Source organism: Cyprinus carpio, chromosome A12 (genome assembly GCF_018340385.1).
Source record: "Cyprinus carpio isolate SPL01 chromosome A12, ASM1834038v1, whole genome shotgun sequence".
NCBI lineage: Eukaryota > Metazoa > Chordata > Actinopteri > Cypriniformes > Cyprinidae > Cyprinus > Cyprinus carpio.
Genome location: NC_056583.1, coordinates 11,017,143 through 11,044,787, shown reverse-complemented (window position 1 = coordinate 11,044,787; position 27,645 = coordinate 11,017,143). Strand labels below are relative to the sequence as shown.

The 27,645-nt window shown below is 35.7% G+C and overlaps 1 protein-coding gene across 3 annotated transcripts in view; it reads left to right on the top strand.

Moving 5' to 3' along the window:
* LOC109075612 (sorting nexin-29-like) overlaps positions 1–27,645 on the top strand; it is a 97,778-nt gene that overhangs the window by 18,528 nt on the left and 51,605 nt on the right. For all 3 annotated transcript variants that reach the window (XM_042767497.1, XM_042767495.1, XM_042767496.1), the window contains exons 4-5: positions 15,983–16,089; positions 26,373–26,489. In XM_042767497.1, coding sequence (XP_042623431.1) covers positions 15,983–16,089; positions 26,373–26,489 — 224 coding nt within the window. The remainder of the gene's footprint in view (positions 1–15,982; positions 16,090–26,372; positions 26,490–27,645) is intronic.

Genomic DNA, 27,645 nt, shown 5'->3' with positions numbered 1-27,645 from the left:
TCCACCAGGCTGTCAGGAAGCTGAACTCCCTCCCGAACCTGCCCCCCCTCCCCTCTTCTTCCCCAGGCACCACTGAACTATGAACCCCCCCCACCCCCACACACACACACACACACTAATTATATGATGACATGCACGAGTCACTTGTGCAGCATTGGTCTGCTCACTCACCGCTCACTACCTCATTCGGCATGGAACTACCTCATCAGTCAGTTAAATAACTGCTCTTGGTCACTTGTCACTTGTCACTTTAATCAGACTTAAGATATTTTTAATAAGTGATTTTTTTTGCACTAAAAATCTTTTAACTGCACTGTTGTTCACTTCATTGATTTGCACTATATCTGTCATTTACCTTGCGCTGCTTTATTTAACTTTATTTTTAACTTGTATTTTTATTATATGTCTTTTATATTTTATAAATCCCTTATTGTATAATTGTATCTACATTTTATATTTGATCTAGTTATTTTTTTTAGGCTTTAATGTTAATGTTATCTGTATGCACCGGAGACTGAGAGTAACGCAATTTCGATTCTCTGTATGTATGTACTGTACATGTGGAAATTGACAATAAAGCAGACTTGAACTTGAACTTGAAGTATTTTTGACAAACTTTTTTGAAATATAATTTAAGTAATTATGTCCAACTCAATTCCAGATTATAAGAAACTATAGCCATACCGTTACTATAACATATCCAACATGTAACATCCGCCTACCTGGCAAAAATTTGATACTGTGGTGGACCAGGGATGTTGGTCTCTTGAAGGTTTCTTATTCACTACACTTTCCCTAAAATAAGCCAGCAATGAAAAAAATAAATAAAAATAGTGTGAAAAGTACAGTTGCAGTGAAAAGCATTTCTGAGGATCACGTGACACTGAAGAGTACTGAACTGGAGTAATGATGCTGAAAAATTCAGCTTTGAGTCACAAAAATAAATTACATTTTAAAATATATTCAAATAGAAAACAGTTATTTAAAATTGTAAAAATATTACACAATATTACTGTTTTTGCTGTATTTTGGATCAAATAAATGAAGCCTTGGAATGAATCATGAATTACATTCTGCATGATAAAATATAAAGATTTCACAGTGCTCTTCTGTAATTTTTTTTTTAGTTACTACTACATTACTGTAGAAAAACCATGTTTTACTACATTTTATACATGTGAGGATGAGCGGAGAGTATACCATAACATGATTAGCCTAAATGTTAATAAATTAAGTGTGTATCAGCAATCATAAATCAAAGAGAAATTTCTTAATATGTTATCTAGGTGACGGGGATCACTCGTCGCTGTGTGTAAGTTCCAGTACGAAACAGCGCGGGGGCGCACCTGTTATGATTTTTCCGATGGTAAAAACAAATTATATGTTGTTGTATTACTTATCAATATATAGTTTTTGACCAGCGAATGTGTGCAAATGTGAATTTAGTTTTTTTGTCCGTCATTAAAACGGCGACGGCGCCTCACATTTCATTTTCATCTACAGGTTACAAACTAGTTTTTGTAGCTATGTCGAAGGAGCGCTCAGTTTTTCCTGTGGTAAAATGCATTTGGCCAAAATCGCATTTTATAAAAGATGACATGCTACTGTATGCACAGGCTATTTAAGTGTTGGCTATGTATTGGCTATGACTAGATGGCAAATGCTAGCCCTCTCTCTCAGGCGACGTCCCACATGTCTCAGTCATTGAGTCAGTCAGACATCAAATAAATAAAATAGTGAGCCTTTATAGACATAGTGTTTAGTAGTACTTATTCAAACAACAAGATATTTATTTACCCTTCGCAAAACTTTGTTCAGCTCAGCTGTTGTCTACTGTGCGGCTGCTGTGGAACTTCAGTTGATTCAATGAATATAGAGGGGGCAGAGTTATCAGTTTACTGACAGCTTGAGGATCGAATAAGATTTACACAAGCCGTTCGTAAGAACTTTCATTTGCTAAATATTTGTTAAACAGACAGACAGACGTAAAGGATGACCAATAGCATTGATTAAAAAAAAAAACACCACCAAAAAAGGGCACTTCGGAGTGTAAGGGCAAAAAGGGCATGTGCTCTGCACAGGTTGAGCCCTACCTGTGCACGTGCCTGATTGGAGCACAATAACACCAAAAATGTGCAGTATTAGGAAAGTACATGGGGTCAGTTTTAACATTATGAAAGTCTTCCTGGGTCACCATAGCCTGAATTTGATTGTTTCATTAAGTTTTATCAGTTCCACTATTTGCTCGTTATTAATTGGTAACACTTTACAAAAAGGTTCAATTTGTTAACATTCTTAATTGCATTAGGTATCATAAGCTGGGTTTCTATCCAAATTTGCGAATTTAACTTATGCGCAAAATTGGAATATCGCACAAAATATTTACCAACAAGCACCGTTTCCATCCAACGAGTCAAAGAGAACAAAATTGTCACTTCCTGATAAACTGGCACTATACATCACTAAGAAAATTAGGAGAAGCTACCGAATATAAGAATTTTCCTATATAATAAATAACTTGCACCTCAGAATGAGCAGATGAAACACAATGAATGCGTTTATTGCTTTCGGAGGTGGATGCTGCTAAATGGGAACACAGTTGTTTAAAAGTTCTGGGAGGCAATTATACAGAGATACTATGATGACAGACTTTGCTTGGGCATTTCCAAATCACCATAAAAACAACATTTCAGATGCTGTGGAACAAGATTGGTCTGCTGGTTTAGTCAGGATTTACTGTCCCATAGCGCAAAGTCACATGACTTTTTTGATGCGCTTGGAGGAATTTATTCCCAAAATGCATTTCCATCTCCCATTATTTGCATTAACCCTTTTTCGTCACAAGTCAAAAACCACCTCAAGCGAGCCTAAAAACTTTTTTGCGAATTAAGTGTTTTTATTCGAAATTCAGCGTTTCCATCACTCGATTCTGATGCGATACTTTAAAATGAGCATAAAAGCAGGGTGATTGAAACCCAGCTATAGCATAAAAACTTTTTACAGCCTTTAAAATAAAAAATATAAAAAAAATATTTAGTGATGGCCTTTTAATGGCCTTAATCAGTTTAATCACAAATCACTGGTTAGGAAATTAGCAAGAATTACCCAGCTACTGTAAATAAAGTAACTTAGCACAGAATAGCCTTCCCCTTTGTTTTATTTAAATGTTTAAGCCATGTGGGGTAAACTTGCAGACAGCTTTTTACAGAAAGAAGAGTGAGTGTTCCAATCAATGTTAATGGCTTCAAACAGTTCATGAGTAGTTGAAAAATGGCTCCCGGTTTGTTTGGGATTAATGTAAGACCAAATATTCACTAAAGGGTTCTTATAGACTCTGACCGGGCCAAAACATGAGCCTGATGGGCTTTTTCGTACTGTAAGCCACTTTTTGATTGTTTTTGCAATTTTGGCAGGAGCATTGACTTGTTGAAAAATAACACCTGATCATTACTTTTTAGAAAAGAACTTTTCAGCTGTGGCAAGCAAGCCATTCTGTAATATTCTCCTGTTCTCCAAAGCATTAACTGACTTTTTACAGTGAAGTAGCTCACCAACACTAGCAGCTAAAAAGGCTCCCCACACAATGAGACTTATTTATTTAATCTATATTGTGTTTGGTATGTGTTGTTTTAGTTATTTTTTTTATCATATGTTCTTAGGAGACACCGCTTTGGAACATTAATATGCAACTTGTGTTTTATCGTGATTCATCGCTCCACAAAATCAAACTTCCCATTTTCTGCCCAACACTTAATTCCATCTTTGATGTTTTTCCGAGATAGCAACAGATTTTTAAGTAGTGAATTTGTGGTTAAGACAATTAAAAGATTAGTTTTAGCTATTTTTGGCTTGGTCTATTTTTTTATTAATTTATTTTTTTGTTGCCCAAGAGTGTAGGTTAGTGTTCATAAATATATACTATTATTCTTTTTTTTTTTAATTCAGTTTGTTCATATAACTTTTCATTTGCACTACTTGACGTTAAAAATGCAGTATTGTATTCCATTACGATTAACCTAGATGCATAAAGACTACAAAAATAGTTAGTTCATGATAGTTAATGATTGCATTAGCTAATAATACGTTTATTGTACACTTGATTGTAAAGTGTTACCAATGAATTAAAACAACAGTTATTCAGTACAGTTTTAGTGTAATATTGTATATGTTTTGCTGGCTACTATACTTATCAATTTTGCAGGTTAATAATATTTAAAAGTAACGTAGTTTAAAGGCCATAGTTTCAGAAGTAATACTCATTAATTCCAGAATGTTGATGTAGTGTCTTGCTGGGACAAGACAAATCTAAATTTGTTGATCTGTGATGATTGATTAGGCTAAAATTATGTAACATTTTGGGGTTTTTGAGATGAATAATGAGAACACTTTTTCTACAGTTGAATTATGACAGAACTTTAATAAGGCTTTCAAGACTAATTGGTTCTGTGTGCTGCTTAGTTTTTTAATATAATAATTTGCAGTGTTTTTGTAAAAACCTGTGTTTAACAATGATTTAATGATTTTTCTCATTCCAGTTCTACAGGCTGGAAAATATGCAGCAGCAAACTGAGAAAGATCAGCGAGCCCTTCTCCAAGATACTGAAACAAAGAGTTTCTTTGCTTGTCTCAGAGCAACCTGATGCTCACTTGAAAAGCTTCCCTTGCTAAGGGTTACATAAGCTTCCATTTTCAAAGATTTCCAGTTGCTCTTGTCTGTAACGTGAAGCAGTACCCTTGCCCTCATATTTTAGGCTGCATAATGGGGTCTGTGCATTAATTATGTAAACAGACATTTTGACATGGTTTTTTCATGCACGTTTTGATGCAGCTGACCTCATGATTTAGTGCTCCCTTACTGCTGACACACTGAAATCTTTTATGCAAAGTACAATGCGAGAAGGTTTTCCTCCCCTCTTTCTCGCAGCAAACTGTTTGAGCTGATTTACGTTGTTCCTTGCATCTCTGAGTTCATCAGTGTGACATCTGATATAAATTTAGCCAAAACCAGGAACTATTGGACCATCTGTTTGCTCCAGCTGAGCTCGCCTCATAAACGTCTCAGACAGCAGCTGCCATCGCTATTACACAGAAAAGAAATTGTTCCAGCATCATTAGACCTACAGGCTTTTCAAATGTGACTGTATTATTTCTGATTCATACTCTTCTCCTTGTGCTAATTTTTGGACTACAATGGGTTTTCAAGGGAAAATATTCATGTGCTGCCAAATCAGATGAACATTTATTGAAATGCTTGAGGTCAGTTTGGTTCGGACTCATCATGTTGTGCTGAGGAGCGTTTGACATGACTAATCACGTCCAGCTCATGTTAGACAGGTTTATCAGAAACATGTGCCATATGAGTGTGAGGAATCTAAAGTTTGCATCACAATACTCAATCTTATTAACACTTTGCCACTGGTGACTTAATATCTAATGGTAGTTTAATCTGAACAGCAATTAGATGCTTGGCTGATTAAATCGGATATGCATGTTTAAGCTTATTTATATATTTGCATGGATGCCAGGGGAGGAGGTTGACTCAATTTCCTGCAAGGGAATGTCTATCCTCAGCCTTGAAGAGCTTCTCAGTAAAGTCTGATGTTCTCCATCAATATGGCAGTTCATTGCACAAGTTCTTCCTTTTAGTTGAGTGTCTGTGAACAATCTGAGACAATTTTATTGGACTTTAGACTTCAGAGATTGTTTGTTTTGGGTCTGGTTTATGTTTTTTTTATTGTTTTTTTTTTTTTTTTATCTTGGTTGTTTTATCTGGGTTCAGTTTGGTTGTTTGACTTTTAACCTGGCACCAAATGCTTCATGGGAATGCTTATTCATCATTTATATAAATATTAATTTATTGAAGCATTGTAGACCTTTTTTTGAAGTACAGCATACTGTTTGGAATAAATAATGGCAAAATATTCATTTTCTGGTGAACAATCCCTTGAATTGTTTTGTGTTGCAGACATTAATCTGCATCAAAAATGTGCATGACATAAGGAGTCATAATGTCACAGGCCTCGTAATTTCTACAGCCGTTCGTTTCCTCTAGATGATATTTTTGGATTTGACTGTTCAGTGCTGAGAGCCTCTGGATATTTAGATTCATCACATAAAGATGCTCTGAGAAATGAGCAGCTATGCGTTTACAGCTCATCCTAGTGTGGATGGACTGTAATCTGCCCACGGGGAAAACGTGATTCTCAGAGAAATTGCACAGAATAACATCTTCCCCAGGAGTTGTTTTGTGGTAACCTTGCAGTCCTTTATTCATAACGATTTAAAGATGGAAAATCACTCTGCCATCTGCTGTCAGGAAATGTTTTTAATGGATAGTGGAAGGTGTTCTGACTCATTTCTGCATTATTTTTCAACAATAGGAAAATGATTCGCTGACAAGACAAGGGTTTTTTTTTTTTGACATGTTTTGTTTTTATTAGTTTCATCAATATTCTAAGTAAGGCTGGGGAAAATAATGGCTACATGACACTGTTGATTGAACATGATTGTGGAATTTAAATTGCGTTGAGTTGCTTGAAAATTAGACTTGAGGTGGATGCTTGTGCAGCGAGTATTTGAGACCATATTTGGTTAGTGAAGGTGTCATTTTTAATATGCTGGTGTCTCAGTTCAGGTTGCACAAGATGAAAAAGCCCACAGCGTTGTATATGACGCCTGTTGGAATGGAGAAATGCTTCTTGTAAATTCTGTCCTTGATTGTGGTCATTGTGATTTACATGCATTTGCTCCGGGGGAGACACCAGCCATTCAGTAATTACAGCCCGTCCTTTAATAGGTTTCTTGATCACTATGTTTAACCCTATATGTTTATGGGATTGCTCACTAAACTGGGGAGAGTGGGGTTTTTTTTAAAAAAAAAGGGAAATGTGGGAGAGAAATAAAAACTGAGGCACGTAGAAGCATCTATAATGTAGGATAAAAGTAAAGCGACTTTAAAAATGTGGTCCAGTGACACGACTTGCCCTGTATTAAGGCTAAATTAAGCCATTAGGGATTATGATTTATATTTCAAATAAATAAAATATAAACATAAATGTGTTATTTATGCAATGATCTTTTTAATGATGCACAAATTGTCCCATTATAAAGTCTTTTTGTAACATATTTGAATATTCTTAAAATATCCTTATACTAGAAAAAAAAAAGTTTTTTTTAATATAGTGAAACAATTGTGGTTTTCATTAATACTGTGGTTTTTCTTTTTTTTTTTTTGAAACAATGTTAAGATCTTGAAAGTAAAAAAAAAAGGTAAAAAAATTTGATTGATCAAACTAGAACATTATTATTCAAAATACAGCACCAAGCGTCAGTGCTGCAGGGAAATATGAAATGTTGCTGCTTCCTCCTTGCAGCTCCCAAAATTTGAAAGGCTGAAGAAGCTTCTTTAACTTTTTTTGGGGCAGGAAAAAAAAATCCTTGATCGTTTTCTTGGAACAATGGGTTTTTCTTTGTCAGAGCTCCCACAGAATCTTTGAAGAAATGTTGCCCCACTTCAAAATGTAATAGTACTTCCTGCATTTGGAGGCAATGTTCACTATCACTGATAGTGAATGCATTCTACCCTTTAGGGTCAGTGAGATTTTTAACACATTTATTCAGCATGACAATAAAGAGATACAAAAGACAAAAGACACTGAAGACTAATGGCTGCTGAAAATTAAGTTTTGCCATCACAAGAATAAATAACATTTTAAACATTATATATTCAAATAGAAAAGAGTTATTTTAATTTGTTAAGTAATCGATTAGGCCATGTTGTAAATTCCTCTAGTATGTGCTGTGTCCAGTATGTACAGCTGATTTGGATGCATGTGAGTTGAGATTAATTCGTATCTCATAACCTGTAGCCAGCCGCCTCTGAATCCCCCGAGGACTGAGGTGGAGCTGTCCTCTGCTCATCGGATATTACTGTGGGTCAGAGGTGGCGCACTGATGGCCTCTCCAGCGGGATTCATTTCAGCTCCCTCCAGAGGAACGTACTCTCTGTCCCTGCTGATGAATGCTGGGGTAGTGAGGAGAGTATTGTAGCCAGTGTCAGGCAGCTAGCTCTCATAATAGAGCATGATAGCATCAGACTAGCACTGTTCACCTCTGCCAGCCAAGATATGGCCTCCTCCTCTTCATTTTTTCTCTTTCCTCAAAATAGGAAATGTCTAAATTAAACTTGCTAATGGCATACAGAGATGGCGATTCTTCTATTTTGCCCTCCCTCCGCTTGGTTTTTAATTCCCTCTCTATCAGGAACAGAGCACATCTCATTTGATATGAAATGAAAGGCTTTCTCTTATCAACAATTTGAAAAAAAAGAGTAGCGGGGGGCAGGAGGGGACTTTTGCATGCGGCCACGTCACAGACATCCAAGCTCCTGTCTTTTTATGAACAGATGGGAATATCAGGGCTTTATGCACACCGCACTTACCATTTTTGAATGATTAAAGGAAGTGATTTATATACTAATCAAATGCAAAATTTGGCTCAGTTCTCTGCATGTTATTATTTAGGGCTGCAATGATTGGTGTGGTGCAGCAGTTCTCAAACCTTTTGACTCAAAGACCTCCCATTGTCCAAAAATATTTCCTTTCGTATTTCTGCTGTAATTAATATGTCAGTGTTGCTTGTTTTCAAACTTTTTTTTATTAACAGTAAACTGGGAATTTGTTGATATACTAATAATATATTTATAGTTTAAGTTAATGAACCATGATTCATGTTTTGATTCCAGAATACTCAAGATTCTCTGCATGTTCTCCAGTAAATCAGCAGTTATTGAGGAAAAAATAAATATGATTGCAGTTTAAATATAGATTTTTTGTGTGTTTTTAGCATTTTAATTAAGTTTTTGTAATATAATTGAATTATTTTGAAGTTATTCTGACAGCACGCGATCCCGCTATACAGAATTACGGTACTTCAGAATATGTTGTAAGTGAACATTTGGTTAACTGTTGGGGGAAAAACAACTGATGTGTAAAATTATATTAGATCCGTGCTTTACAGTATAGGTCTTAATTTATAGGCTGCCTGTCGCATCATTAATGTTGATCTAACTATAAAAGAAAAGAGGGAATCACTCGCTGCTCTTGATTGAACTGCTATTGTAGTTTTAATAATCTGTTTATTTATAATGAATACACCAATATGATTTTTACATTTGATTAGCCTATTTGTATTTCTTACGTGAATGCTTCTGTTTAGATGTAAGATGAAAAAAGTTAGGCACTAATTCATTTGTTTCTTTATTATATTATATTTGTTCTACTGTTTATTTGCTTCTTTGTTCAAATTTTTTAATAACAAAGATAAAATAAACCTATATTGTGATTATTAATATAGTAATTATTATTAAGAAAAGAAGTGGAGGAAAAGATGCAACATTGCTAGGTGATTTTGCTTTGGAACCCTCAGAAAACTTTACCTCGATTTTTCTCAAAATTGGCTTTGACTCTGTCAACTTCAAACATCGTTTTTTCGCAAAAAAGTTTTTACGCTCGCTCGAGGTGGATTTTGACTCAAAAAAAAAAAGTGTTAATGTGAATAATGGGAGATGGAAACTCATTTGTCAAAACTCTTACACTATTTTGAAGGTTTTTATGGAGACTGTGAAAATAAAAATAATTTTTTTTTGAAAATTTGCTCATTGCGACTCATTTTGCCAGCACAGGTCACATTTATTTATTTTTGTGTGATCCTTTGCATATGCTATTCTATGACCTCAAAATGTTTTTACCTTAGTAAATGGTTTATAACCTAATATATTTTCATGTTTACATCACATTACCAACTTCACATAGCTTTACTAATGCAGGAAACTTGCTCGGAAGCTCATCCGGTACAGCATTGCACTTGCAATATGGTTGCTTCAGCTAATGCATTTTTTTCTCATCTTTGCTTTTGTTAACACTATGGGTGGGGTTTAGTGTAGGTGTTGTTGAGTATTTTTAGCGCCACTCGTTGATTTCTGAACTGGTGCAATATGTACAACAATCAACATAATAAAACGTTGCCATATTCACATTAATCTTGTTTTGGATAAAACTGAACACAGTTTTAGCCACAAACACTGGACATTTTACTTTGAAAGTGTTGAAAAATGTGCATAAAGCAATGTAATAATATTTAGCAAAAATATGGGCACACTAGCTATGTTTCCATCACCCTGTTTTTATGCGCATTTTGAAGTATCGCATCAGAAACGAGTGATTCAGAGAGAAAAAAACGTTTTTAAGCTCGCTTGTGGTGGATTTTGACTTGTGTGAAAAAGGGTTAATGCGAATAACGGGAGATGGAAACTCATTTGTCAAATAAATTCCTTCATGCGCATCAAAAAAGCCATGTGACTTTGCGCTATTTGATGGCATAACTTGACTAACCAGCGGAATGATCTTGTTGCACAGCATCTGAAATGTTGTTATGGTCATTTTGAAATGTTTGAGCAAAGTCGTCAAAGTATTTCTGTATAATTGCCTCCCAGAACCGTCTTCAACATCTGCGTTCCCAACCAGCAGCATCCACCTCTTAAAGCAGTGACCGCATGTATTGTGTTTCGTCTGCTCGCTCTGAGGCACAAGTCATTTATTATATATGAAAATTATTATATTCAGTATCTTCTCCTACTTTTCTTAGTGATATTTAGTGTCTATATATTAGGAAAGTGATATTTTGTTCTCTTCGACTCGTTGGATGGAAACAGTGCTTATTCGCAAATGTTTTATGTGATATTTCAGTTTTGCGCATAAATGAAATTTGCAACTTTGGATAGAAACCCAGCTAGTGATGTATATTCCAGTGAGCCTGGATTGTTATTTAAGGTCCCAATATACTTCAAACAAAAATGATGAACAAATTGGTAATTTTGAACAAAATCAGGCCAAAACAAATTTAATTGGCGTCTGTTCAGGAGTTTGAACAAGCTTGCTAAAGCCAGCTGTATAGTTTATCTTGTTTTTGAGAGGGAGCGCACATAACATATTTAAATATTCAACTAAATGTTTGTCCCAGCAGCATGGACGACCTCAAGGCATTCGCTAACAGTATACTTCTGCTTAAGTCTTTCAAGTTCAAGTTCTTCAAGTTCTTTTTAACCCTAAGCGAAGCATAAAAATTAACTTTACATTTTTTTAGCCCTTATTGTATAAAATTGAGCAATGAACAAGGGTGATGTTGTGTTGACGATGTTGTATGAGAACATACAAAAGACCAAATTTTGCTATAAGTTTGATCGCAACAAATAGTCATTGCTGTTAATAGTGTTCGCCATCTGTTTGATTACATGCAATTAACTAACTGCTTGCTTTTTACCGTAAATTTCTGCCATATGGACATTAACTTGAGATAGTCACCACTATAAGCTATTACTAAATATAATGTAGATACTTTAATTTTCTGTAAAGCTGCTTTGCAACGATTTGCATCGTGAAAAGCACTATACAAATAAACTTGAATTGAATGTTGTGAATTCCCACACAACATCCTTTTTAAAAAAACATTTCAGTCAAAATTCTCAATTGAATCATTTTATACATTATCACTGTATTATTACCAAACCATGATGGGAATATCTCTTGGAAGAATCATAGTATATTCCCACATTCTCTTTTTCTCATCAGTCCTTGGGGCTGACAGATGTAAACAAAAAAACTATCCAGGCATGATGCCATGATTCGTATTCACACGTTGTGTAGGACTCCCCCACCACACTGAAGAACTTGTCTAATGTTGCCTCTTGAGACTGCTTGAATGCTGCTTTTTCCCCTTTGTTTTTTTTGTTTTTTTGGTGGCTGGATGTTGAAATAATTGATTTGACCTACTTTAACATTTGTCATAAGTCATCTGCAAGTTTATCAGACACAGTGCATTTAATTATGGCGAAGAGGCAAATGAATCGTCTGTAGGCTCTGGAACCTCTCATGGGGAGAGGGATTTCCCTTTACCTCTGTCAGGACTATTAACACAATAACGAAAAAGCAATTAGATTGACTTTTAGAAATGGCACTCAATTACACTGACTGGAACTAGATTGTTGAGTGTCCAATAATGTAGCGTTCCACTAATAAAAACAAGCATCCCCACCACCCCTCTCACTTTAGCAACACAGGATGAGTTAAATTACCAAAAAGCACTGGTTTAGGGGCACTCTGTCTACCTCAAGTCTACGGTCAAGGTGAGACTTGTGGCGGCTAATAACTGGCCATCAATGAATGTGTCATTCATGGGTTATATTAAGGCCACTGAAGGGGGGGTGATTTGAATCCTCATTATGGCTTCTAGCCTGTGATGTTTTCAGACTTTCACAATTAATGAGCCACAACAAGGCTGGTTCCATGTTTTCAGTGCAGACGACGTTATCAGGTCAAGTTTCTTAAGCTAATAGCTTTGATCTTAATGTGAATAATGAGGATTTTATTTCCAACCCACACACACACACACACACACACACACACACACACACACACACACACACAGATAAGTATACACTTTTAAATTTATGTTAAGGAATGGTACAACTATATGTGAAGTCAAGTGGGAAATCGTGGGTGATATTATGTAGTCCTCTTCCTAATGTTTTAGAAGATTTTTACTGGCGCTGTACACCTTAGAATAACAAAACTGAAGTTTGTTCTGTGTTATGTACTCCATTAGACATGCTGACTCTGAGATATATAGATGGTCATTTTTATGAAAATGATTAAGTTTTCTCAAAGATCACTTTGTAAATACATCAGTTTGTTTGGTTTTTACTAGAAACAAGGGTTGGTTTTGTTTGATTCATTGCATATTTTCTCTTACTGATCCAGAAAAGCAAGAGGATTTTTGCAAGAAAGCCATTGGCAGATTACAAGCTAAATCAGGCCTGGTTATTTTAAAATTGTAGGGCATAGCATTACCATGTTGCTTAGTAATCTCTCTTTTAATTTCTTAAATTTAAAATTTAAATCAAACATTAAAATGTTGGATATAAATATTTGATATAAATGATTTTTCGCTGAATCATAGCTAAGCTATATATATATATATATACATACACACACACACACACACACACAGACAGACACTCACTCTCTCTCTCACACACACACACACACACACACACACACACACACACACACACACACACACACACACACACACACACACACACTTATTTTTTCAGCACCTGCCAGAGAACCATCTCCGACCTCCTTCCTGTTAGTCTTGCTTTATCACTTTCTGTATAAAGATGTGTGATATAATGTTATCATTGTTTACTCATTCACTGATGTATTATAAATTTCAGATGTCTGATCTTTATTCAAGGGCCTGATTACACAGCAAATGCCCTTTCTTTGATGCAGAAAAAGCACCTAGTGATACAGCAGTTTGCGTCATAATTAGATTTAGAAATTGCCTCAAGGATTTTATTTTGTGATATAAAAATAGTCAAGTACTGGGGGAAAATGGTAACAATGGCCATGACAAACTCAAAACTGCACAAAAAATATGAACCCAGTCGAGTACCTTTACTGAAACATACACAGGATTAAATTATTGAGGTCCCTGCATCAAGTGAAAAGCAGAACAATTCAGTCTGTGCCTCCTTTGTCTTTTAAATCATCTATCACCTGGCTAATTTCTCAATAATAGTCAGATGTTGATGGAGAAATGAGGAGATCAGATGTGTAAGTTGGAAGATTATGAGCAAATTTGCTCTTCAGAACCCTCTGCGCTTGCCCTCTAAGGTGTGACGGGTGTTTGGTATGCAATTTCACGTCTGGGCGTCAAATTGACTGCGTCCTGTACTTAGTAGAGATCGCTCGCTGATGGAATGATACGCTGTTGTTATCTCAAGCTGTCTTGCAGGAAGCGATTGCTGCATGATGGGAAAATGAATGGAGATTACTTTGATCAACACTCTCATTAACTCTCTTCTTTTTTTTCTTTTCTTTTTTTTCTCTACAGCACGTAAACAAGACACTAATTTTGCATATGTCTGTCAAACCTACGTTCATTCACTCGCATAGTAGACTTGTAAGACTTACTTTTTTTCTTCCTGGTTTCTTGAGATGAAAGCTCTCGAAGAACTTTTTTGACAGAAATAGGATTAAAAAATATAAATATAACTTTTGCTTTAAAATAAATTACCCTTACTTAGACACAGATCTCATCTGCTGTTATATTTTATAAATTGTATAACCTTTTATATGATCATGAAGACCTAAATTGCTTTTTATAAACCTTACACATGAAATGGTCTCAACAAATGTCAGCTTATATTACATCATTGCAGTGATTGACAGTAGCTTGCTGCCTTGTAATGAAATCGTTAATAGAGAGTTTGAGGATATAAATAAATCGGTCACTTTGTGGTCACAAATTAAAACCATTTTAATTTTTTTTATTATTATTTCTATTAGTCATTTTTAAACTTATTGTTTTGCATTTTTATTTATTATTTTGATTGTACAATCAAAGTCTAGTGTGGATAAATGTATCCACTTTTTTAATTAATATTGGAAATGATGCATCAGTTCTTCAATTCATTTATTTCTCAGTTGATTTTTGAATGTCAAGTTTTGGACCCCATATATGATGTAAAATCTGCTGTGGCATGTCTAAATATATATTTTTTTAATTCTCTGAGACAGCATAAACTCGTTATAGCATAAACTTGTGTATAGATGCCCTATCTCCCACAGTGTGATAAACTTCACACACAACAATTATATATAAATGTATTTATTATTAATACATTCATGCATGACTGTGGTGGTTGAGCTCTAATTTGAGTGCAGTCCACTCTTGCTGAAAGTAGTGGTGTGTGAGTTAGTGGGACGCATAGACTATTGGCAGAGCACTGATAAGATTCAGCACTGAAGTGATGGGCGGCTGTGTGCGGGTGAGCTGATACTGTTCAGGATTGTTGACTTGTACTCCATAGACTTATTCATGGCTTTATGACAAACTTTTCAGCTGAGCACCACCTCCTCGTCGCCATCATTTTTGTCCTCTGGATCCTTTGTGAGCGTATTTCCACCATTCTGATGATCCAGATCCACTTTATCAGCAAATTGGTGTTAAGATGTGGTGACACTAGACTTTTAGCATGGAAAATTGCTTCTGCCCTGACTAAGAACACCAGTGACAGCCAATTTGTGACTTTTACATCCTCTATTGCTCAAAAAAATCTTTTGGCTTTTCACAAAAAAAAAAAAACAAAAAAAACTTTTTGCATGTAATTTTGTTTCTGCCCTGGAAATATCTGGATTTTCTTTCTCCTTTGAGAATGAAGAAATAAGAGAGTCTAACATCTGTTCAGTTGAAAGTCGGCCAGGTCCAGGGTGCGTTTATTTTCTTATTGCTTTCCTCAACTCTGTGGTGCCTCAAGCAACATTTGTGTTGTGAAAAGTTGCAGATTTTAATTGAGTTTTCAATTGGTAAAAGATTCTGTTCTGCTGCTTATGAACTCAGCGGATCTCAGCCGTCACAGGCGGCTCAACTAAAACTAGATTACACCGGATTTAAAGGCTATAGCTCCGCAGCACTGGAGGAAGCCCAAGTTTGCTGGTGTGAACAAGCATCTCAAATTTTATTGTTTTTCTCAAACCTTTACAAGACAAAATCATATAAAGGAAATTTCTGAATCTAATTTGCCTTAAAGCTGAAGTGTGTAATTTCTCCACCTTTAGTGCAACCAAATTGCAGATTGCAAAAATAATTGTTTCCAGACATCTTATACTGCATCTTCTGCTCCTTGTCTTCTGTGTTCATCAAACAGTTAGACATGCCTCAACTCATGCCATTGGTTGAGCTGGAACAGGCAATGTTGAAAGTGTCACAACATTTACACTCTTTTTATTTGACTGTGCACAATGAACTGGAGTGGGAGAAAGTATTTAAAAAATTAGACTTTTAAAACTTGTTTTTATTTTATTTATTGTTTTCATTTGATTGCACTTCCTAATGTGCATTAAATTTTTTTCCCCAGCATTAACCATTCAAAGGAATTGTGACGGTCCCCCTCCAGCCCCGCAAAACCGGTCTGTGGCTGATATAGAGGAACTGGCTGCCAGCTATGAGCGAAAACTCATTGAGGTGAGTACTGGAGCTACCAAAGCAAGCAGCACTTGCCCTTTCCTTCTGTGACCTCAATGTCATGTCATGTAAACCAACATAGGGCCCTATGATTTCCGCAATGCGATTCATAAAAATGGAATTTACTGTATAACGCGGAATGTCACATTTGCCAAAATGTGGATGAATAAATCAAAACTAGGTCAGTACACTTGAATGAAAATCCAATATGGACTAATTTCTGTGAATATTAAGCTGCAAATATACTATTTTAATATGAATCTTGCATGCTCTGCGTGTCTCTGTGTGAATGAATGGCGCAGACACGAGGTTTAATTTACTACACACATACTGAAGTGCACGTGATGCACGCAGTGTATTCAGCCTTTGCCACCTCAGTATATGAGTACATGAACATAATCTCCAGAGCTGCTCTGAGAGTCATTCATGAGCCTTTTACCATTTTGAGAAAATTTTACCTTTCGTTATATCATATACATGTACTAAAAGAAACTTTAAGGTCTTCACAGCAACCCATCAAAATAAAAAGTTTGGTTTAACTTGAAGAAACTGTGACAGAAATATATTTCTTAATGTAATGATACTACTACTACTACTACTAATAATAATAAAATTATTATTAAAACATAATTTTTACCCTAGAAATTATTTACCAGAAAAATAAAAAAACAGAGTATTTCTGGAAAAAAATAAAAATAAAAACATAGAATTTGGTAAAAAAGTAAAATATGAAATGATTTTTTAGAAAAAATTTAATTTTTGTTAAATATTTAACAAATTGCTGTTAAATTGTGTAAGTTACATGATTTCAATGAATTAGACATGCTTTTGATTAATAACATTTAATTAAACAGTTAAAACAGAAAAAACGGAATTTAGAAAAAAAATTAAATGGAATTTGGGAAAAAATAAAACTGATTTCATAGGGCCCTACATTTACCATTCCAAATTTCAGCAAACAGGTTCAGTATAACATCACTGATGACTAGATTTAGATTTCTTGCGGCATTTTGTGTGTGATTTCTATGAAAGGTGAAATGTGTAGATTCAACATTACATACTTTATATGCTGTTTAGGATCATTTTAAAAAGGTACTGACATTTTGAAAGACATCTTGAATTGGTGTATATGTGCAGTGAGCTCATATTGATTTGTCAAACATCTACAGAAGAGGCTGGACAATATATAATGGAGGAAGTAGGAATAATTCATATGTAGGTCTCTATGCTGTAATAACTTCATATTCTGCTTATGCTTTGGGGGGAGTATCTTTTAACTTATTTATGTATTTACAGTAGTGTGTATTTTTGAGCATGTCATTTATTTATGGACTCTTTTGCTTAGCTGTCTGCCTCAATAGGGTTTTTCAAAAATGGGTGCCAGGGCTGCCTCCTTATAGTTTTAAATTTACATACAGAGCTCTTTGGTTGGCAAGCAGGAATCCCTTTTTGCTCCTGCCCAGATATGTAAAGGAGTTGCAATTTTTCTCTGCTGACAAATTTAGCATATTTATTTCAGTTTCTACAAGAGCAGCAATGAATATGGACCATATGGAAGTTTTATTACATTTGTGGTGTATTTATGTGGCTAAATTAATATTTTCATTTATAAGTTCTGCTGCTACACAAAGTAAAAGCAATGGGATCTCGACTGCAGTTGTGAGTCATTGCATGAAATGCTATACTGTAAAGACCTACATGTACATCTACAAGGCTGTTTAAACTTCTATAATCTGGTTCCGCTATGAGTGTACAGTTGAGTGTACTGGTGTTTCACGTATGCCAGAAGCACTGTAAGTGTGTACTTGCATCGTCCTAAATGCATCAGATGATTTGAAGATGCCATCATTCCTTTGAAGTAACACCAAAGGATCCTCGCATCTTCTCTCTCTCTGCAACCCACACACTTCCTCTCCCAGTCTTCCTTCAAATTATCACTGGAATACTCTTCCTCTATCTTGGAAGCTGTTGTAATACTATCACACACCAGTTAATAGCCCTGTGGGACTTCAGGCACAGAAAGTGTTCAGACTGCCTGTTTTGCTGTGAGCTCTTGCACTGTAACCTCAGATGGACTGTGGAAAAGAATGAAACGTACTGCAGGACGTAGTTTGACATACATGCAAGCAAGTTCCTAAAAACATTTGGAAAGTAAATGCGTTTTATAATGGTCTTTTATTATCTTATCGTGTATATACCAGTGACCAACTTCCCAAGGTTGATGAGTTCTTCTTAAAGTTTAATTTATAGTAGTGTAAGTTTTTTGGAAAAACAAGCTGGCCTATATCCTGTATTTCCAAGATCAGGAAGAAAGACAATCATGAACTCTATAAATGGGCCCTAAGTAAAGAAAGCCACTATACTTGGGTAGAAAAAGCACCGATAGAGGTGCAAAAAAAAAAAAGATACAGTATTTTGAAAAATGTTGCTAACCAAGCAGTTCAGGTTCCCATTCTTTAGTACTGTGACTTATAACTCATAACTTTAGTGCTATAGATTCACTTCCCATTTCACAGAAGTCTTGAGACAGAAATGACAGTTCTTAGGATAAACTGTGAGAAGTTCATAATTAAGTGCAATTTTTGAAAAATGCTTAAGGTTGTAATTTTTTCAGCCATAACAGTTTCTGACATTGTCATAGTAGTAGTAGAAAAGAACAACAAACATGCTGTAGTTTCCATTCACCAGAAATGTACCCAACTATAACGACTTATTCTTCTGAGAACCTTGGAAATGTAAAAAAGGTAATTATTGGGTGCAATGCTTGTATCTCAAAATCCAATCAGCAACTGATGTATAGAACCAACCACTTTTTAAACATTCTGTTACACTCAGATGTATGTCACAATGTGGAAGAAAATATCTGTCACTACTTGCCTTTAATGCCAACTTCAAGAAAACCATTAAGAAGAAAATTGAGAGTTTTTGGAGTGTCCAGCCTCAACTGTTTTTTTTTTCTTCATGGCTCAACAATTTTGAATTGAAAACCAGTGATGAATAAGATGATCCCCACCTCTTGGAGGTCCTTTGAAGTCTGGAGAACTGTTCTGTTTCGAGCAGGAAAGGTCCTAGTAATGGTGAGAGCTGCTGAAAATCTCTTTGATCTGAGTCTTTATTAGGGATGTGATGTATGATCACTGCAGGGTTAGCATGATTACTGAACCTCTGGTCTACAGTCTTCACACCTGAAGGTCTCTTAAAGTTGCTTTACCACTCCAGGTGAGTACAGGCTAATGACTCCAGTCAGGTGGTTAGAGTGATTAAAGGACTGTGGGAATTTCAACCAGCGTCACGTCAGACTGTCAGAGGCATTACATTAAAGCCGCTTCACTGTTCCACTGGCTCACATAGTTCAAGCAGATCTGCTTGTTTTTCACTTGCTCGCTCTCTCTTTCTCATTCTTTATGCATTTGATTCTCATTCATGCTTTGTTTGTGGTTTTATTTTTGGAAGCTTTCACTGATGGCATTTTAGAGCACCGTGTGGCACATTAATAATTAAGTAATTTGTCATTAGGGCTTGGCGATTATAGTTAAAAATGCTTACAGTAAATATATATATATATAATGAAGTTTTTTATCAATCAGAGGCAACCAAAACAGCAATTCTACTATTCTAAATGCACATTAATAAAGAAATGGCTGCCCAGTCATAACCCTTGCCTTTGTATGGACCTTTTTCACATCTCCCAGTTTCTCAGAGGCAGAAGTTGTTATAGTTGGGTAAATTTCTGGCGAATGGCCCCAATAGCAAAAACAAAAACAAAAAATAAGTCCACAATAGCCTTTCTATGACTTTCCAAAAGGGGATAAAATATCGAGAGATTGATTATGTTGGTCAGATGAGAGAAAGATATCAAATCTGCATTCACTCCCTTAGCTGTTGTATTAGAAACACTTGACATTAAATTAAGAAAACACAAAGTATAGTATTATAAATTTACATTAAATAATAATAAAACAATAAAATAATAAAAAAAAAACACAATAACACATTTTTTTTCTACATTTACAACAGTGGTAACAATGGAAAAACCTAAGCACAGTCTGTGAAAAAGGTCTGTTGTCATTTTGCCAGTTCTAAGTACTGACATGTGGATGGATAGAGTGGGAAAGGAGTGTATGTGACTCTCAGGGTCTTTTATTTTAAATGCAAATTAAAAGGGATTTATGTGTCCATGTGGTGTGGCGTCCTTGAGTGGTGATGGAACTACAGTTTGTGCCATGCTGAGTGCAGTAGGTCCAGAGACACTGAATCAGGAGGTCATTGCTATGGAGGTGTTACATCTGTTTAGTGGCCACCTGTGTCCATCAGGACACCTTGTGCTCGGAGGAGACCAGACTTAAGAACTTCATAGCTGTGACCTACCTCGTAGCACCACCTGCTCACATTATACTGTCTGGATTTGGGACAATAGGTCGGTCATGACATTGACCATATTATGAGAAACGCATTAGGAATAATATAATATGTTGATGTTTTGTTGGCAAAGTTCTCTGCACTGGTAAATGCATCTGATTCTGTCACTAGGCCGACTTTAGGCAGACTCTGGTCATAATGTTGTTGAAATTTGGATGCTGTGTGTCATGCCATTTAGACATGATATATGTAAAGTACTTGCAATCAGACATTGTGATGTGATCAAACTAGATTGCTTCCATTATAATCAACAGAACCGTCTACACTTAAAGCTCCTGACACACTCCAGAGCTACATAATTTTTTCTATTCATCTGAATTTTTATTTTATTGTGTATCTGGTCTTTGGTATTATAATTTGAGTTGTCTTTGGTTCTAACCATATTATTATGTAAATATATATACATACGCAAACACAATAATAAACTATCAAATGTTTGGAGTTGGTAAGATTAGTTTAACGTTTTGAAAGAAGTCTGTTGCGCTCACCAAAGCTATATTTGATCAAAAATACAGTAAAACAATAATATTGTGAAATATTATTACAATTTAAAATAATGTTTTTTCTATTTTAATATAATAATTATAATATTTTAAAATGTCTTTTATTCCTGTGATTTTCAGTAGCCATCACTTCAGTATTCAGTGTTATATGATCCTTTAGAAATCATTCTAATGCTGATTTGGTGCTCAAGAATCATTTCTTCTTATTACCAATACCAATGTTGAAAACAAGTTAAAAGTTTAGAACAACTTTTCAAGATTATATCTATGTATTTATGTATTATTATATCTATGTATTTATGTATGAGTATATGTACTCATTCTATGTATCTATGTATACAATGACTTTGAATACACACACACACACACACACACACACACACACACACACACACACACACACACACACACACACACACACATATATATGTACAGTAATTACATTTACATTTAGTCATTTAGCAGACGTTTTTTTCCAAAGCTACTTACAAATGAGGACAATGGAAGCAATCAAAATCAACAAGAGAGCAATAATACACAAGTGCTATAGCAAGTCTCTGTTAGCTTAACGCAGTGCACATAGCAAGGTTTGTTTTAATTATATAATAAATAAAAAGAAAACAGATAGAATAGAAAAATAATAGAGCAAGCTGGTGTTAGAGGCCTTTTTTGCTTTTGTTAATTGTATAATAAATAAAAAGAAAACCGCTTGATAGAATACAAAAATAGAGAAGCAAGTGTTTTTTTTTTTTTAAGAAAACAAGCAGTTAGTAAATGAATAGAGTGCAAGTCTAAAAGGGTTAAAAAGTTTTTTTAAAGAATAGAATAAGAATAGAGAGTGCTAGAGTTAGAGGTTCAAATAAAGATGGAAGAGATGTGTTTTTAGCCAAGATGGGGTTGAGTTGGGCAGGTCATTCCACCAGGAGGGAACATTTAATTTAAAAGTCCTTTGGGATGGCACAATAAAGCAACGTTCACTTGCAGAACGCAAGCTTCTAGAGGGCAGATAAGTCTGAAGTAATGAATTTAGGTAAAGGGGTGCAGAGCCACTGGTAGTTTTGTAGGGAAATAGTAATGCCTTGAATTTTATGCGAGCAGCTATTGGTAGCCAGTGCAAACTGATAAACAGAGGTGTGACGTGCATTCTTTTTGTCTCATTAAAAATTAATCTTGCTGCAGCGTTCTGGATTAATTGTAAAGGTTTGACAGAACTAGCTGGAAGACCCGCCAAGAGAACATTTCAATAGTCCAGACTGGACAGATCAAGAGCTTGAACAAGGAGTTGTGAAGCATGTTCCAAAAGAAAGGGCCTGATGTTTTTGATGTTGAATAAAGCAAATCTGCAGGATCGGGCAGTTTTAGCAACGTGGTCTGAGAAAGTCATCTGATCATCAAGCACAATTCCAAGGTTTCTGGCTGTTTTTGAAGGAGATATGTTTGATGTGCCTAACTGGATGGTGAAATTGTGATGAAACGATGGGTTTGATGGAACCACAAGCAGTTCTGTCTTGGCAAGGTTGAGTTGAAGGTGATAGTTCTTCATCCAGCAAGAAACGTCTGTTAGACATGATGATCATCAGGATGCAATGAGAGGTAGAGTTGAGTGTCATCAGCATAGCAGTGATATGAAAAACCATGTTTCTGAATGACAGAACCCAGATAGAGAAGAGAAGTGGTATAGATGTTTTAGTGTTGGATGTGAGGTTCATTTACTTAGTTTGATGTACTTTGTGTGATGAACTCCAATATCAAATAATAATAATGATCATTCTCTCACTTAACAGATTTTAAAGTTCAAATCTTTTTATACTCTCTAGTTCTTTTATTCTGGCTTTGTCCTATTGGTTTTTCCATCCTTGTTTTATCCCCGCTGCATTTTTACCCATAAGTTTGGAGGTGGCCGAACTCTCCCTCTGTCAGCGAGTGCCTGGGGAAGAAAGTGATAGCAGCACATTCACTGTCACACTTATCCCCCTTCCTCCATCTCTACACCCTCCCCAGTCCCTCGCTCTTCCTCTGACACTTCAAGTCTGTTTGTGTTTGCTAAGCCTGTCTTCTAAGCTCACTTCTCAAACTTGTTTCACATCCAATTACGAGCATTAGTGCTTCAGCGTGCCACGCTCCCCCATCCCCCGTTCTGCTTTGACCAAGTCTTTTTCATTCAGGACACCTGGCTCAGCACTCGTTTCTGAACGCACTGACAGCCATGCAGACGAGCTGTCAGCAGCACCTGCTTCTGAAAGCAGCACTGCTCCAAAAAGCTAGCAACAGCTTTACCTCAGAAGACCAGAGACCTGCAATATAACATGCCGGTTTTGGGAATATTTTATTTTATTTTATTTTTTGGGTCTCACGTAACCCCAAGACCCATTGGGTGTCTCGAAGCTTCCCATACACAAAGCATTGAATTTGAATCCAAAAGAAGCCGTGCTGTCTCGCTGCTGTTAGTCAATGACTATGTATGAAGGTTCCTCCTGGTTTCAGAAGGCTTCCAGAGCACCTTCATGTCTAATGATCTAAAGCAAATTCAAGTTTGAGTTTGGAGATAGCCAAGTGAATATTAAATGTATTTTTTTTTTTCTCAGTAGAAGTCATAAGTAAAAAAAAAAAAAAAAAAAACGAACCTTTATAAATAAATTTGCTGCTTTCATCCATTCCTTAAAATTCGTATTTTTTGCAGTTTTATGAACCAAGTCCAGTTGCAAATCCTTCTCTCTCGTTGTGCATCTAAAAAATGAAAAATCGACGCCTCTAACTCTCCTCTCATTAATATGCTCCCATCTATTTGGGATACTGCTTATGAGCGTGTTATGAAAACACACACGTGCGTTTCATCCTTCTTGACATTAATTCACTTTCACCTTGGCTTATTTCAGTGATGCTGTGCTTGTGTGTTGTTTGTGTTCTGCACAATTGTTTTCTTTTCCTTCATGGAATTAATGACTAGGGATAATTGGGAATACACTGTTTTTGATATCTGTACTGGAGCACTAGGGCGGCCTGTAATTACAATGAGTGAATACAGATACAGTCACACACTCGGATTTCTGCTAAGGCCCAGTAACGAGGTTTGATACGTTGTCTGAAGTGCGTGAACCTGTCACCTGTTTAGATAAATCCAAAGTGCTAACACCCGCCATGGCAGGTCGGAAAATTCACCCAGCGAGCTGGAAGGACGCAAACAGCGTATTGCTTACTGAACAACAAACTGATAAGCTCGCTTCCTAGCAGAGAATTAATTGGGTTCCTTGACGCTTAAAATTAATTTCCATTTTTTAATGTCCTGTTCGAAAGCTGGGCCACAGATAAATAAATGTGATGAATGAGAATACTACGAGCGGTGTGCCATCCGGAGCCGCGGCGAGATGAATGAAACCTGAAACCGTGGATGGTCTCACAGGGTGTGTATCGATCTGGGTGTGTAAATATGGCAGAAGTGGCGTAATTTCCCCTGTTTGTATCCAGCTTGATGGAGTGTTGTGTATGTTTGTGCTTGCTTGATTGATTGTTGTACGTGCTTGTGTTTCAGTACCCGCGATCACTTTCATGACAAGAGATGTTTTTTGTATTATATGTGTTTTGAAGCTTGACGCTCTTTTAACAAGTTGAAAGGGTCACTATTTTTGAAGTTGTCACACAAGCTACTAAAAAAAGACTTAAAGAAATGAATTTTATGCTGTCAAACAGTTAGGTGCTATATAAAGCACTGCATTAGGCAGTGAAGTAGCCAGATTGAGGACCGTGTCTGACAAGTTTTTGCTATTTCTGGAGTTCAAACTGCTTTGTGAGAATCTTTGAGACTGCTACCCACTCGTTCAGCACTGTTTGAAATTAATTTTATTACATTTTTTTTTGGAATGCCTAAGCACCATGTCTACATCAGATGCAATGTGATGTATTTTTAATGTGAAGTAATGCTGCTAAGAACTTGGTACTATGGGAATATGCACTGATGAACACACAACAAATGTAAAGTTAATCACCCACTTTCACAGTTTGCTAAATGACATTAAATACATGTAAAATATAAAATGTAAAATATGCTAAATACATTTTTTTGTAAGATACCATGCATAAGATGTAGAAATTAAAATGCTATAAAAATGATAAAATCCTGTATGTATAAAATGTATAATATGTAAAAATGTTTTGCATGCAAAAGAGAGAAATTAAAATGCAAAAGCAATAAAAGTAAAATATAAAACATGCTAAATTAATATTTTGTTAGATGCCATGCATAAAAAAGTAGTAGAAATGAAAATGATAAAAATGATTATAAATTGTAAAAAAATAAAAATGAATAAATTATGAAAAATAAATGTTTGTGAAAGATAGCATGCCTAAATTAGAGAAAGATCTGGAAATATAAAAAAATGGTATAGGAAAAAAATGATATAGAAATTGTGCTATTTATTTCAACTTGAATGCAATACATGTCATAATAACAAATGTCTAACTCTGAAATACTACACTTGGTGTACTTGGAGACAGCACTAATGCAACATAATTTATCTTTTTTGTCTTTTCACAAAAAATAGATTTATATTTATATATATATATATATATATATAATTTTTTTTATATTTTTTTTATGTGGAGCAGGATATTGGACCAGTGAGAGTCAGAATAGAAACCTGCCACTGACAAATTGTCAGGACAAAACAAAACAAAAAAAATTTTAAATACATGAGACTTAACAACAGTTGCATCTGGATATGATTCACCGTACAAGTTTAGTTCAAGCAATCAGGACGGTTAATGGAGTTTAATTTAATTTTGGTTGCATTACCACATGTAAGTAGAGTATCCTAAAACACAAACTTTACTTTATTTATATAGATTTTTTTCTTTTGGGTCCATCCTTTTCCAAAAATGCATTTGAATTTGCAGTCTTACGGCATTTGCATTCACTTTCAAGGTCAGGATTTTGCATTAAATTTTTTTTTGACTCATTCATGCCTGTTTTTCTGGCCAGGTGCGGCCTTGCAACCAGGACAAACATGTCAAAAAGTGACATGATGCGTCTGTCAGGCAAACCGCCGCTAACCCAAATATACCCTGACATATGATTTCCATAAACAAATGAATGCAAGTTCTGAATAGCAGACTGGAGCCTGCCTCCATGTCTGTGTCGCTTACTCTAAGTGACAGCTGACGAGTCGCCGGGCAGGTGTGGGACTCACTGTAACGAGCAGCTGAACACTTTCACACCTGAGAGTCAAAACCAAGCTAACTCATATTCACATGCCTTTAAGAAATGTCACATACTACAACCTGCTTCACGACAGCTGCCGAGCACTAGTGCTTTTTAAACATGCTTCTTAAAGTTTGATGCGAGTTTGTCAATGTGTGTTTTTTTAGGTTGCTGAGATGCACGGAGAGCTGATAGAGTTTAACGAGAGGCTGTACCGCTCCCTCATGGCCAAAGACAACCTGATCGGACAGATGAGACAGGAACTCATCGACCTGCGTGGCCCGGTAAGCACATGCAAGCACACACACTCCTCTCTGTGGGTGTGTGAAACCGTACCTTCATCGAGTGGTTGTTCTCTCTTCTCTATCTCTGCAGTCCAGGCTCTCTGGGCAGATCGCTGTCTGCTTCCATAGGTCTGCCCACTCTTCCATCTTTAAGTGTCTGTCTGTGCCAATACACCATTACCTTCCCGTTTCTCAGACGCACACATTTACCTAGCTAGATAAACAAGGGCACACTACAAATCTTTTTTTGCATTTTAGATAGAGCTGTTTTCAAATAAAATAAAACATTGTTTGTGGTTTTATATCAAGTTGACAAAATGATGATTTGTTTTTATGTGAACTAATTTTTTAAAAGGAGTTTTTACTCTTTTTTAACCCTCTGGAGTCTAAGGGTATTTTTGGGGCCTGGAGAAGTTTTGTCATGCCCTGACATTTGTGCTTTTTTCAGTTTCTTATAAATATCTAAATGGCTAAAGTCTAATCTCACTGTAATCAGCACAAACTAGGCTATAATAATATGTGAGCAGCATGTATGTACATGATTGTGTTTTTGAGAAAAAAAATGTTATGCGTGGTTAGTGAAAAACTAAAAATGTTAAATCACTTGAAAAAAGGCAATAAAACACATACAGAACATTGGTTCCCAGGAATTTTGAGAACTGGAGCTTGTAGCCTAGAATTTTGTTTTTCTAAATGATGTGAAAATCATCTTGTTTACTCACTTACAGAAAACAATATATTGATTTAAATTTTCTAAGACACTTTTTGTTGGTAAAAGTCATATGCGAGTAGGCGTCAACTATCATGAATTCACACCTGAGAAGACAAAGGCCTGCATAATGAGCTGCATAATGAGCCATTCAGTCAGCTGTGTCACTGAGAGGGATGAGTTACAAGAAAGAATGTGAGGACAAAATAAATCTATATAATTTTATGTTTGTAGTTTATTTAGAATATATTTAATTATCCCACAACATAATTTAATATTCACTTGTGAGTGCAGTTAAACAGTTTATTAGGAACAATCAAAGCTGACTTTCAAATTGAAATTTTTTGCATCATTACTCCAGTCACACAATCCTTCAGAAATACTTTTAACAATCTTATTTTCTACAAAAAAACAATTATTGTTATTATTATCATCATCATTATTATT